At 40.9% G+C, this 13,444-nt stretch overlaps 1 protein-coding gene across 2 annotated transcripts in view; it reads left to right on the forward strand.

Annotated features, from left to right (window-relative positions):
- Positions 1 to 13,444, forward strand: part of trmt13 (tRNA methyltransferase 13) — a 29,890-nt gene that overhangs the window by 14,689 nt on the left and 1,757 nt on the right. The window contains exons 7-10 of one of the 2 annotated variants that reach the window (XM_078218222.1): positions 442 to 609; positions 715 to 787; positions 891 to 965; positions 10,236 to 10,644. In XM_078218222.1, coding sequence (XP_078074348.1) covers positions 442 to 609; positions 715 to 787; positions 891 to 965; positions 10,236 to 10,644 — 725 coding nt within the window. The remainder of the gene's footprint in view (positions 1 to 441; positions 610 to 714; positions 788 to 890; positions 966 to 10,235; positions 10,645 to 13,444) is intronic. The other variant, XM_078218223.1, reaches the window with a different exon arrangement.

Raw genomic sequence — 13,444 nt, forward strand, 5'->3', positions numbered from 1 at the left:
AAAATAAAATGGTAACGTTCACATTTATAAAAATCCATTACTTTTTTTTTTATTAGGCATAGAGTTCATTTAGAGAATTTCTGTTAAAATATGAACTTTATATACTGAACAAACCCTGAGGCATCTTAGTATTAAGGTTATTCCAGCCTTTCTGGATACACGTTGTTCCTCAGTAGTTGTGAACTCCCTCAATACTTTGCCACTCCCTGATTCAAAGTAGTGAGGCCATGGGTAGCAGTTCTGTGGTCATTTCTGGTAGAGATCAGTTAACTTAACTAAAACTAGAGGGATTGAACCTAGCACCTTTTTAATCAAGATGTCGAACAAATTTAAACATCTGAGCAATTCCAGGGAAAGAGATCATAAAAGTATATATTTTTTTCTGATTTAATTGGCATCTTGTGCTGTTAACTCATAGGGAATAAAATTGTAATGTTCCAGGCTTCACTGACTGGTAATTTGGAAAGACTGAGTTTGCTTGGATCAAACCGATGTTTTGTGGAGTTCGGTGCTGGTCGGGGAAAGTTGTCCCATTGGATTGATCTTGCTTTGCAAGATGCCAAAAGTGTTTACTTCCTCCTTGTGGAGAGAGCCACTACACGCTTTAAGGTAATTGTTTGCTGCAGTGAGTGACAATTATTGATTATCTCTTTGGAATAATATTCCAAAAAACTCAGTAAATTAACTCAGCAAATGTAACATTATCTTTTAAAGGTAGATGGTAAACATAAAAGTCGGGGCTCAATGTTTGAGCGGCTTCAAATTGACATTGAAGATCTCAACCTAGGCAAGTTCAAATTTTGTACACTTCCATAATAATGATATTTTTGTTCTCCTTGTAAAAGATTGTCCTGTTTTCTGATAACATGATTAGTATCATGTCGTTGCAGGTAAGGTGCCCCTCCTTGTAAAAGAAAGGCTGCCTGTTGTTGGAATTGGCAAGCATTTGTGTGGAGCTGCCACAGGTATGATTGAATTTAATGAAATCCAAGTATGAAAATGAAGTAAGTCTTTATATTTGACATTCAGCAGTTTCAGGCACCCTTTGCAAATCTCATATTCTTACCACAGAAGGTAACACTTTATAGCATACAATCCTAGGTTCTGGCACCAATCCTAGGTGCCTGTAAAAAAGAAAGATAGGAAAGGTAGGATTCGAGAGCCGTGGATAAGCAGGGAAATTGAGGATCTGATTAAAATGAAAAGGGAGGTGTACATTAAGTCCAGGCAACTGAAAACAGATGGAGCTCTGGAAGAATACAGAGAGAGTAGGAAAGAACTCAAACGGGGAGTTAGAAGGGCAAAAAGAGGTCACGAGATGTTCTTGGCAGATAGGATTAAGGAGAATCCTAAGGCATTCTATTCATACATTAGGAACAAAAGAGTTGTCAGGGAGAAAATCGGACCTCTCAGGGACAAAGGAGGGGAATTATGCTTAGAACCCAAGGGAATAGGCGAGATCCTAAATGAATACTTTGCATCGGTATTCACGAAGGAGAGGGACGTGTTAACCGAGAGTGTCTCGGAGGGAGGTGTTGACCCGTTAGAGAAAATCTCCATTACAAGGGAGGAAGTGTTAGGTTTTTTAGGGAACATTAAAACTGACAAAGCCCCAGGGCCTGATGGCATCTATCCTAGACTGCTCAGGGAGACGAGAGATGAAATTGCTGGGCCTCTGACGGAAATCTTTGTCGCTTCTTTGGACACAGGTGAGGTCCCTGAGGATTGGAGGATAGCGAATGTGGTCCCGTTGTTTAAGAAGGGTAGCAGGGATAACCCGGGAAATTATAGGCCGGTGAGCTTGACGTCTGTGGTAGGGAAGTTGTTGGCGAGGATTCTTAGAGACAGGATGTATGTGGATTTAAAACGGAACAATCTCATTAGTGACAGACAGCATGGTTTTGTAAGAGGGAGGTCGTGCCTTACAAATTTGGTGGAGTTTTTTGAGGAAGTGACAAAAGCGGTTGATGAAGGAAGGGCCGTGGATGTTGTCCATATGGATTTCAGTAAGGCATTTGACAAAGTCCCACATGGCAGGTTGGTTAAGAAGGTTAAGGCTCATGGGATACAAGGAGAAGTGGCTCGATGGGTGGAGAACTGGCTTGGCCATAGGAGACAGAGGGTATCGGTCGAAGGGTCTTTTTCCGGCTGGAGGTCTGTGACCAGTGGGTGTTCCGCAGGGCTCTGTACTGGGACCTCTGCTATTTGTGATATATATAAATGATTTGGAAGAAGGTGTAACTGGTGTTATCAGCAAGTTTGCGGATGACACAAAGATGGCTGAACTTGCGGATAGCGATGAGCATTGTCGGGCAATACAGCAGGATATAGATAGGCTGGAAAATTGGGCGGAGAGGTGGCCGATGGAATTTAATCCAGATAAATGCGAAGTGATGCATTTTGGAAGAAATAATGTAGGGAGGAGTTATACAAAAAATGGCAGAGCCATCAAGAGTATAGAGGGACCTAGGTGTGCAAGTCCACAAATCCTTGAAGGTGGCAACACAGGTGGAGAAGGTGGTGAAGAAGGCATATAGAACATAGAACAGTACAGCACAGAACAGGCCCTTCGGCCCACGATGTTGTGCCGAGCTTTATCTAAAACCAAGATCAAGCTATCCCACTCCCTGTCATCCTGGTGTGCTCCATGTGCCTATCCAATAACCTCTTAAATGTTCCTAAAGTGTCTGACTCCACTATCACTGCAGGCAGTCCATTCCACACCCCAACCACTCTCTGCGTAAAGAACCTACCTCTGATATCCTTCCTATATCCCCCACCACGAACCCTATAGTTATGCCCCCTTGTAATAGCTCCATCCACCCGAGGAAATAGTCTTTGAACGTTCACTCTATCTATCCCCTTCATCATTTTATAAACCTCTATTAAGTCTCCCCTCAGCCTCCTCCGCTCCAGAGAGAACAGCCCCAGCTCCCTCAACCTTTCCTCATAAGACCTACCCTCCAAACCAGGCAGCATCCTGGTAAATCTCCTTTGCACTCTTTCCAGCGCTTCCACATCCTTCTTATAGTGAGGTGACCAGAACTGCACACAATATTCCAAATGTGGTCTCACCAAGGTCCTGTACAGTTGCAGCATAACCCCACGGCTCTTAAACTCCAACCCCCTGTTAATAAAAGCTAACACACTATAGGCCTTCTTCACAGCTCTATCCACTTGAGTGGCAACCTTTAGAGATCTGTGGATATGGACCCCAAGATCTCTCTGTTCCTCCACAGTCTTCAGAACCCTACCTTTGACCCTGTAATCCACATTTAAATTAGTCCTACCAAAATGAATCACCTCACATTTCTCAGGGTTAAACTCCATTTGCCATTTTTCAGCCCAGCTTTGCATCCTATCTATGTCTCTTTGCAGCCTACAACAGCCCTCCACCTCATCCACTACTCCACCAATCTTGGTGTCATCAGCAAATTTACTGATCCACCCTTCAGCCCCCTCCTCTAAGTCATTAATAAAAATCACAAAGAGCAGAGGGCCAAGCACTGATCCCTGTGGCACTCCGCTAGCAACCTGCCTCCAGTCCGAACATTTTCCATTCACCACCATCTTCGATCAGATAGCCAGTTACCTATCCAATCGGCCAACTTTCCCTCTATCCCACACCTCCTTACTTTCATCATAAGCCGACCATGGGGGACCTTATCAAACGCCTTACTAAAATCCATGTATATGACATCAACTGCCCTACCTTCATCAACACACTTAGTTACCTCCTCAAAAAATTCAATCAAATTTGTGAGGCATGACTTGTCCTTCACGAATCCGTGCTGACTATCCCGGAATAATCCGCATCTTTCTAAATGGTCGTAAATCCCATCCCTAAGGACCTTTTCCATCAATTTACCAATCACCGAAGAAAGACTAACCGATCTATAATTACCAGGGTCATTTCTATTCCCTTTCTTAAACAGAGGAACAACATTCGCCACTCTCCAGTCCTCTGGCACCATCCCCGTGGACAGTGAGGACCCAAAGATCAAAGCCAAAGGCTCTGCAAACTCATCCCTTGCCTCCCAAAGAATCCTAGGATATATTTCATCAGGCCCAGGGGACTTATCGACCTTCAGTTTATTCAAAACTGCCAGTACATCCTCCCTCCGAACATCTATTTCCTTCAGCCTGTTAGCCTGTAACACCTTCTCTTCCTCAAAAACATGGCCCCTCTCCTTGGTGAACACTGAAGAAAAGTATTCATTCATCACCTCGCCTATCTCTACTGACTCCATTCACAAGTTCCCACTACTGTCCTTGACCGGCCCTAACCTCACCCTGGTCATTCTTTTATTCCTCACATAAGAGTAAAAAGCCTTGGGGTTTTCCTTGATCCGACCTGCCAAGGACTTCTCATGTCCCCTGCTAGCTCTCCTAAGCCCCTTTTTCAGCTCATTCCTTGCTAACTTGTAACCCTCAATCGAGCCATCTGAACCTTGTTTCCTCATCCCTACATAAGCTTCCCTCTTCCTTTTCACAAGACATTCCACCTCTTTTGTGAACCATGGTTCCCTCACTCGGCCATTTCCTCCCTGCCTGACAGGGACATACCTATCAAGGACACCCAGTATTTGTTCCTTGAAAAAGTTCCACTTTTCATTAGTGCCTTTCCCTGACAGTTTCTGTTCCCATCTTATGCCCCCTAATTCTTGCCTAATCACATCATAATTACCTCTTCCCCCAATTGTAAACCTTGCCCTGCCGTACGGCCCTATCCCTTTCCATTGCAATAACAAAAGACACCGAATTGTGGTCACTTTCTCCAAAGTGCTGTCCCACAACCAAATCTAACACTTGGCCCGGTTCATTTCCCAGTACCAAATCCAATGTGGCCTCACCTCTTGTCGGCCTCTCCACATATTGTGTCAGGAAACCCTCCTGCACACACTGCACAAAAACTGCCCCATCTGAACTATTTGACCTACAAAGGTTCCAATCAATATTTGGAAAGTTAAAGTCCCCCATGACAACTACCCTGTGACCCCCACACATATCCATAATATGGTATGCTTGCCTTTATATGACAGGGTATAGAGTATAAAAGCTGGAGTCTGATGATGCAGCTGTATAGAACGCTGGTTAGGCCACATTTGGAGTACTGCGTCCAGTTCTGGTCACCGCACTACCAGAAGGACGTGGAGGCATTAGAGAGAGTGCAGAGAAGGTTTACCAGGATGTTGCCTGGTATGGAGGGTCTTAGCTATGAGGAGAGATTGGGTAAACTGGGCTTGTTCTCCCTGGAAAGATGGAGAATGAGGGGAGACCTAATAGAGGTGTACAAGATTATGAAGGGGATAGATAGGGTGAACGGTGGGAAGCTTTTTCCCAGATCAGAAGTGACGATCACGCGGGGTCACGGGCTCAAAGTGAGAGGGGGGAAGTTATTAGAGGGATGTTTTTTACACAGAGGTTGGTGGGGGCCTGGAATGCGCTGGCAAGTAGGGTGGTGGAGGCAGACACGCTGACATCGTTTAAGACTGACCTGGATAGTCACATGAGCAGCCTGAGAATGGAGGGATACAAACGATTGGTCTAGTTGGACCAAGGAGCGGCACAGGCTTGGAGGGCCGAAGGGCCTGTTTCCTGTGCTGTACTGTTCTTTGTTCTGTTGTGTACGTGAATTTGAGTCCCAGTACATTTTGCAGCAAATATCATTATCTTTCTGTTACTAGCACTGTCGCTGGGATGTTTTGCATTTGCGTTTTTAATGGAATTATGACACTCTCTGAATAATCTTGGAGGTTATGAAAATATACTGAAATGCTGAATGTCACATTATCAGTTAAGGAGGCAGTTGGGTTGATTGGAAATTGATATAAATATAATGTTGATGCAGATTGTTATTGAGAGATGACAAGTGGAACGAAAATGTTTCGTCCAACTGTAGTACTACCTCCTGCCCTGATGTGTGATGTTGCCAATGCAAATATATCCATTATTGCCACTTTATGGTAATGTTATTGATAAATTCAAATGATCTCTAAAATGAAGTGATGATCTTCTGAACTGCATGGCAGGAATACAGCTGCCTGTAAGATCACATCTACTGTTTCTTTTCATGTAGTGTATGTAATGTTTGGGGCTGATGGAAATAGCTTGATTCTGAGTTTGTTTGTGTATGGTAGACATTGAGGTTAATAGTGAGAGTTAGGCTGCTATGCTCAGTTGGTGTCCAAAGATTAACAATAATGATATCATATTTATTGTGATAATTTATGGCTAATTTTAAAAAAAGATTCACTAAAAATTATTATCCATTATGGTGCTGAATATTTTCTTAATGTTTTAAATACCCAAGATACATTTGGCACTTTTAAGTTTACATCACAAGATTCTAAAAATCATACTTGCTCTCAAATTAAGGAATTATAATTAACTTTTCTAAATATAATTTTTCCTGAAACCCAAAACTGTTGGCAAAAATACTTAAAAATAAAATAGTCTGTGAGTCAGACACTAACCCTCTGTCTGAGATCACGTCTAATTTCAAAAGCATGCCTATTTCAGATTAGACACTTAAAAGACTTCAAATGCAATGCTTGAACACTTAGCTGGTATAGACATTGCATGAGTTAGGTGACTTTCAAGCTAGTCCAACCACCTAAGTCTGAGTTTGTGAGTGAAACCACACCAAGAAGAGCCTTCATCATCAGGTTGGCACCAGGCACAAATCTAAATTGATCTAAGAGATCTAAATTGAGATCTAAATTGGAAGGTTTCCATGAAATTGGAAATCAGTTATAAATCTGAGGACTCATAAATATGATTTACTTCTTTAAATTAAATAGCTAGTGAGTACTTTGTACCTTTGGCATCCTAGGTGCCTCTGTTCTTCAAAGTGGCAATTTTCTTTCGTTTCCACATGAAATCTTAACCAGTTTGACCGACACCTGGATGGTCCAGTACAAAATGCAACGGTATTGGACATTTAAAATATTTTTAGAGAAAGTTCTTCTGTGCCAGCATGTCTCAGAATCAATAATCTCATCTAACACATGAGGGATTCTGAGACCAGGGTCCTGAATAACTAATGATGGTACGAGGCATGAATTGGCCATGGACTGGGAAACATTACTGAAAGGAAAGACAGTAGACAGGCAATGACAGACATTTAAAGAATGAATAGGTGAACTCCAGAAGTTGTTTATTTCTGTTTGGCGCAAGAATGGTAAGGAAATTGTGGCTAAACCATGGCTTACAAGGGAAGTTGGAGGTAGTGCCACATTCAAGGAAGAAGCATATAAATGGGCAAAAATAAGCAATATGCCTGAGGATTGGGAGCAGTTTAAAATTCAGCAAAAGAGGACCAAGGGATTGATTTAAGAAGGGAAAAATAGAGTGTGAAAGTAAAAAGGGAAACATAAAAACTGACTAGAAGTTTCTATAGGAATATAAAGAGAACAAGATTGACAAAAACTAATGTAGGCCCCTTAAAGTCAGAAATGGGAGAATCCATACAGGGAATAAAGAAATGGCTGAGGATTTAAATTTGTACTTTATTCATGTCTTCCTTTGTGAAGACTGAAGCAAAGTACCAGAAGTTCTAAGAGAAACAAGTTTTTGTGAGGAGCTGAAGGAAATCAGCATTAGTAAGGAAATTGATGGGATTGAAGATGGCTAAATCTCCAGGTGCTGATAATCTTTATCTCAGAGTACTTAAGGAAGTGGTCCTGGAAATATTAGATCCATTGGTGGTTATTTTCCAAAGTTTTTGGACTCTGGACTGGTTCCTACATATTGGAGGATAGCTAATGTAAAAAGGGAGGTAGAAAGAAAACGGGGAACTATAGACTAGTGAGGCTAACATCAGTTGCTAGAGTCCATTATCAAGGATTTCATACTCAGCATTTGGAAGGTAGTGCTATAATCAGACAAAGTGAGCATGGATTTACAAAAGAGGAATCGTGCTTGACGAATCTATTAGAATTCTTTTGAGGATGTAACTAGTAGAGTTGACCGAGGAGCACCAGTGGATGTGGTTTATTTAGACTTTCAGAAGGCTTTCGACAAGGTCTCACATAACAGACTATTATGTAAAGTTAAGGCACATGGGATTGCAGGTAATGTCTTGAGACAGATAGAAAGCTGGTTAGCAGGTAGGAAGCAAATAGTTGACATAAATGGGTCATTTTCTGATTGGCAGTCAGTAACTAGTGGGGTTCCGCAGGGACCTGTGCTATCATCTCAACTGTTCACATTATATATTAATGATTTGGAAGAGGGAACTGAATGTATCATCTCCAAATTTGCAAATGATACAAAGTTGGGTGGGAGGGTGAGCTGTGAGAAGGATGCAGAGACACCTCAGTGTGATTTGGACAGGCTGAATGTGTGGGCATAAGCATATCAGATGCATTATAATGTGGATAAATGTGAGGTTATCCACTTTGGTAGCAATAATAGGAAGACAGATTATTACTTGAATGGATGTAAATTGAGAGAGGTGGATACTCAGCGAAACCTTGGTGTCCTCGTGCGTCAGTCGCTGAAAGTAAGTGCGCGGGTACAGCAGGAAGTAAAGAAGGTAAATGGTATATTGGACTTCATAATGAGAGGATTTGAGGATAGGGATAGGGATATTTTATTGCAATTGAATAGGGTGTTCATGAGGCCACACCTATGCATTGTGTACAGTTTTGGTGCCCTTATCTGAGGAAGGATGTCCTTGCTATAGAGGGAGTACAGCAAAGGTTTACCAGGCTGATTCCTGGGATTGCAGGTCTGTCATACAAGGAGAGACTAAGTCGGTTAGGATTATATTAACTGGATTTTCATATTAACCTCATTGCAGTGTGAATGTAAGTTGATTTGTGACTAATAAATAAACTTTACTTTCACTTTGAAGTTTAGAAGAATGAGAGGGGCTCTCATAGAAACTTATAAAATTCTAACAATGTTAGACAGGGTAGATTCAGAAAGAATGTTCCCGATAGTGGGAGAGTCCAGAACTAGGGGTCATTGTTTGAGGAAAACAGATTCTTCCTACTCTTGAGCCAAATTCCGGGAGGTGTTGAATAGCCAAGAAATTTGGCTCACCTTTCAGAAAGGTGAGAAATTTCTTCACCCAGAGGGTGGTGAATGTGTGGAATTCATTACCACAGAATGTAGTTGAGGCCAAAACATTGTGTGGTTTCAAGAAGAAAATAGATAAAGCTCTGGAGGCTAATGGGACCAAGGGATATGAGGGGAAGGGGGGATCGGGATAATGAATTTGATGATCAACTGTGATCAAAATGAATGGCGGAGCAGGCTTGAAGGGCCGAATTCTTCTAGTTTCTATGTTTCTGTGAGGGGTGCCAACTTTCCTTGATGATAACATTTCTCTATTTGTCATGAGCAGATAAAGCAACTAAATGACCCAGAGAGTGATGAACCCTTTGGTTGAATACACACTGTCCAGATTCACACATGAATACACAAATGAATATTAACCGCTTGGGGCAGATAGCAAATGGTCACCTCCATCATTGCTACCATAAGGCATGGCTATCGCCTCCAAACATGGACAAATATTCTGGATTTTCAACAAATTAATTTAAAGGGGGAGATGATTTTTATGTAGCTCATTCCTATATCTGGTTAACTAAGTTGGATTGAATTTATAATATGGCTAATTGAATATCATCTAAGGAATGAGCAGATAAAGCAAGTAAATGACCCATTCCATTCTTATTCTGTGCTTTTAGCATATAGTATTTAGTTTAAAACAAATCTGTGCATGTGACCTTTTTAAAAATAGTTTGTGCAGTAGTGATAGCATGTTTCCAAGAAAATGCCTTCAATTTCTTGGCCATTCAACCACTTCCCGGAATTTGGCTTAAGAATGGGAAGAATCTGGACTCTTGCTGTGTATGTTATTTGGATACCAATCTACTCCTAATTCTGCAGTCAATAGCTGGACATCCCTATAGTGAGATTATCTGTCATGCTCCAGTTTGTTTGCAGTAAATGTTTCACTACTTATATTACATTAGGAAATGTATAAATATTGCGGGAAAAAACTAAATAAATGAGATGTGTTGATTTTGGACTCATCAACACAGCTGGAATATTTGTTTGCAGAAATGTAATACTGTCAAAAAGCAGAAAATTCTTAAATCCCTGGTTGTGATACTATAAATGCACATAAACAGCCCAAAATAAGAAGCTTGCTGGGAAGTCGTAATTCTATGTAAGTTATTTCAAGTTTATAATGGTATATTTTTACTAAAATTGCACAGATCTTGCTCTGAGGTGTATTATGGAGAGTTACATAAACCAGGAAGATACTGGCAAGGAACCACCAGAAAAAAGATTGAAGAGTGATGAAATGTGGGCTGTAGGAGATCCTACGAGTCTTTCTAATTATACTGTACGGAATGCTACAAATAGACTGCCGGTCCTGGGAGTTGCTATTGCACTGTGTTGTCATCACAGATGTGAGTGGAAGCATTATGTGGGCAAGAAATTTTTTTCCTCACAAGGTCTTGGTGCAGAAGATTTTAGAATCTTTCAGCGTATGTCAAGCTGGGCCACCTGTGGCATGAAACACCATTCCATTGATGTGGGTGAAACTGAAATTGACAACGCAAATCAGAAAGTGCAGCTGGAAGAGCATGATATGGATGATGAAAGCTTTGCTTATGAAGGGTATGCATCTAATTGTCTAATATATTGCTACAACTATATTTTAGAAACTTTTAAAGTAGTACAATAATTTAGGAATGTGTTGTCTGAATTAAAATTGCTTTTGCTACAGTTCCTCCAATGGTTTGGAAGGTTGTGATTGATATACAGTCTACTCCACTTAGTTTAAGGTCACTTGATTAAATTATCTGTTATTTCTAAAAGCAAATTGAACATAAAACACCTTGTACTGGTTTATCTAATGTCAAATATTTTGCAGCAAAAGCAGCTTTGAATTAACAAGAGTAAACTGTAAATATTAAAGCTTGTATATTGATGAATACACATGCCAGATTCACCATTTTGCTGATTTGATTTATTATTGTCACGTGTATTAACATACAGTGAAAAGTATTGTTTTTTGCGTGCTATGCAGACAAAACATTCATAGAGAAGGAAACGAGAGAGTGCAGAATGTAGTGTTACAGTCATAGCTAGGGTGTAGAGAAAGATCAACTTAATGCAAGGTAAGTCCATTCAAAAGTCTGACAGCAGCAGGGAAGAAACTATTCTTGAATTGGTTGGTACGTGACCTCAGACTTTTGTATCTTTTTCCCGAAGGAAGAAGGTGGAAGAGAGAATGTCTGGGGTGTGTGGGTCCTTAATTATGCTGGCTGCTTTGCCGAGGCAGCGGGAAGTGTGGACAGAGTCAGTTGGGTGGGAGGCTGGTTTGCGTGATGAATTGCGTGATGTAGTTCCTTGCGGTTTTGGGCAGAGCAAAAGCCATACCAAGCTGTGATACAACCAGAAAAAATGCTTTCTATGGTGCATTTGTAAAAGTTGGTGAGAGTCATAGCTGACATGCCAAATTTCCTTAGTTGTCTGAGTGGCATTGGTTGGCTTTCTTAACTATAGTGTCGGCATGGGGGCCAGGACAGGTTGTTGGTGATCTGGACACCTAAAAACTTGAAGCTCTCGACTCTTTCTACTTCGTCCCCATTGATGTAGACAGGGGCATGTTCTCCTTTATGCTTCCTGAAGTCGATGACAATCTCCTTCGTTTTGTTGACATTGAGCAACAAAAGCAGTTTTGAATTAACTAGAGTAAACTGTAAATATTAAAGCTTGTATATTGATGAATACATATGCTACTTGCCAGATTCACCATTTTGCTGTTATTGTATGATAGAACTGTAGCACTGTGTGGAAACACATGGGTGCGCACATTCCAGTAGATGGTTACTCGACAACAAGAAGGAACCTTGGCTGATTTTCTCTAATTATATTGCTCTACTATTATTTCAGCTGATCTAAGTCAACTCATCATACAGAAATCTGATCAGGATCTTTTTATTGGAATTTCCTAATGTCATGCTACTTTACGAGGAAGCTGTAAACCACTGCTGGGAAACCTAAGCTAGTGAGTGGGCCGCATGAGTGGCCCTCCTTCATCTCAGTGGATTGCAAGAATGAAATTGGGCATGTTCACTAACTACGGCCCTTGAATAAGATTGAATAAGAATTAATACGTGTCAAATATTTCATAAATTAAAGAAAATGCTTAGTCATTCATATATTAATAGAATTGTCATCAACTTCAAGTGATGATAACAAAATAAATATTTACTCTTGATTGGACACAGAGGGAGCGCATTGGCTCTCTTACACTCAACATTTTGTGCAATCAGCACACACCCTCACCTCACATGCCCTTGCTCTACATGTGCACTACTTCAGTCATACTGGTAGAAAAAAAGCTATGTGATGGAAACCAGCGGAATGTGGCAACTCTGCACGTGGACAAGTCAACAAAATGTCTTGTGGGTCACACTTAGAACCCTGATGGGTGCACATTGCCCAACACTGCTGTAAACTATTTTCTTTAGACGCCTTCATTGTTTCCAAGCCATATTTTACTTTCTAACTGAATGGAAAGCAGGTACAAGTGTTCCAAGGCCTTTATCTGAGCTGCCATTTAAGTTGCCAGTCCATGTTAATTAGTCTTTTTTCCATATATTTGCACTAATCAAGGCAAGGGAATGACCATGGCATGATTTTATTCTGTCACATGTCATCTTAAATAGTACATTGGCTATTCTTTCAATTTGCACCAAAACTTCTTTGGTTGCATCGGAATAAACAGCATCACTTGTCATCCAGGCATTTTTTTTCAATAGAAAAATTATTTTAGAAGTATTGCAAAAAATTTGATCCAATAGTGATATGGTTGTTAGAATGGTCACTATAAGGAAATTTACTAAGGGTACCCATGTTCTTTTTACATTGGATACTTGGGAATTTTTAACTATCTATGTTAATAGGTGCATGGACTTTAACACAACTTAAATTTGAAGCGATATAACTAAAAATTTCAGTGCTTTTAGCTAGCAGCAGTGTAATGGAACTAACCTATCTAAACTACCCAATCAAATGTATTGTTCTTGGTGGGGGGGGGGGGGAATGTTTATTGACCCACACTAAGATTGGCTCGGTAATAACACCACTGACTAAGCTGGCCAAGTCCTGAAGTTTTGTCTGCTAGATAGGGCTCGAGCAGGTCAGGAGAAATCATACACAAAGGATAAACCAACTTGACGTCATCCTCAATAATCAACGTGTAGCCAATACACCTTTCCAGGATTGGTAGGAATGACTACTGCATGCCTTGTGGAGATTAAATTCTGTCTTTTCACGTAGAAATCTTCCATCATGTTGTGTGGCACTGCCACCATGCTAAATGGGATTAGTTCAGAACAGAACTAGTAACTTGAGCATGCATGAAGTGCTATGGGCCATCAGCAGCAGCAGAAATATATTCCACCAC

Source organism: Mustelus asterias, chromosome 8 (genome assembly GCF_964213995.1).
Source record: "Mustelus asterias chromosome 8, sMusAst1.hap1.1, whole genome shotgun sequence".
In the NCBI taxonomy this organism is placed as follows: domain Eukaryota; kingdom Metazoa; phylum Chordata; class Chondrichthyes; order Carcharhiniformes; family Triakidae; genus Mustelus; species Mustelus asterias.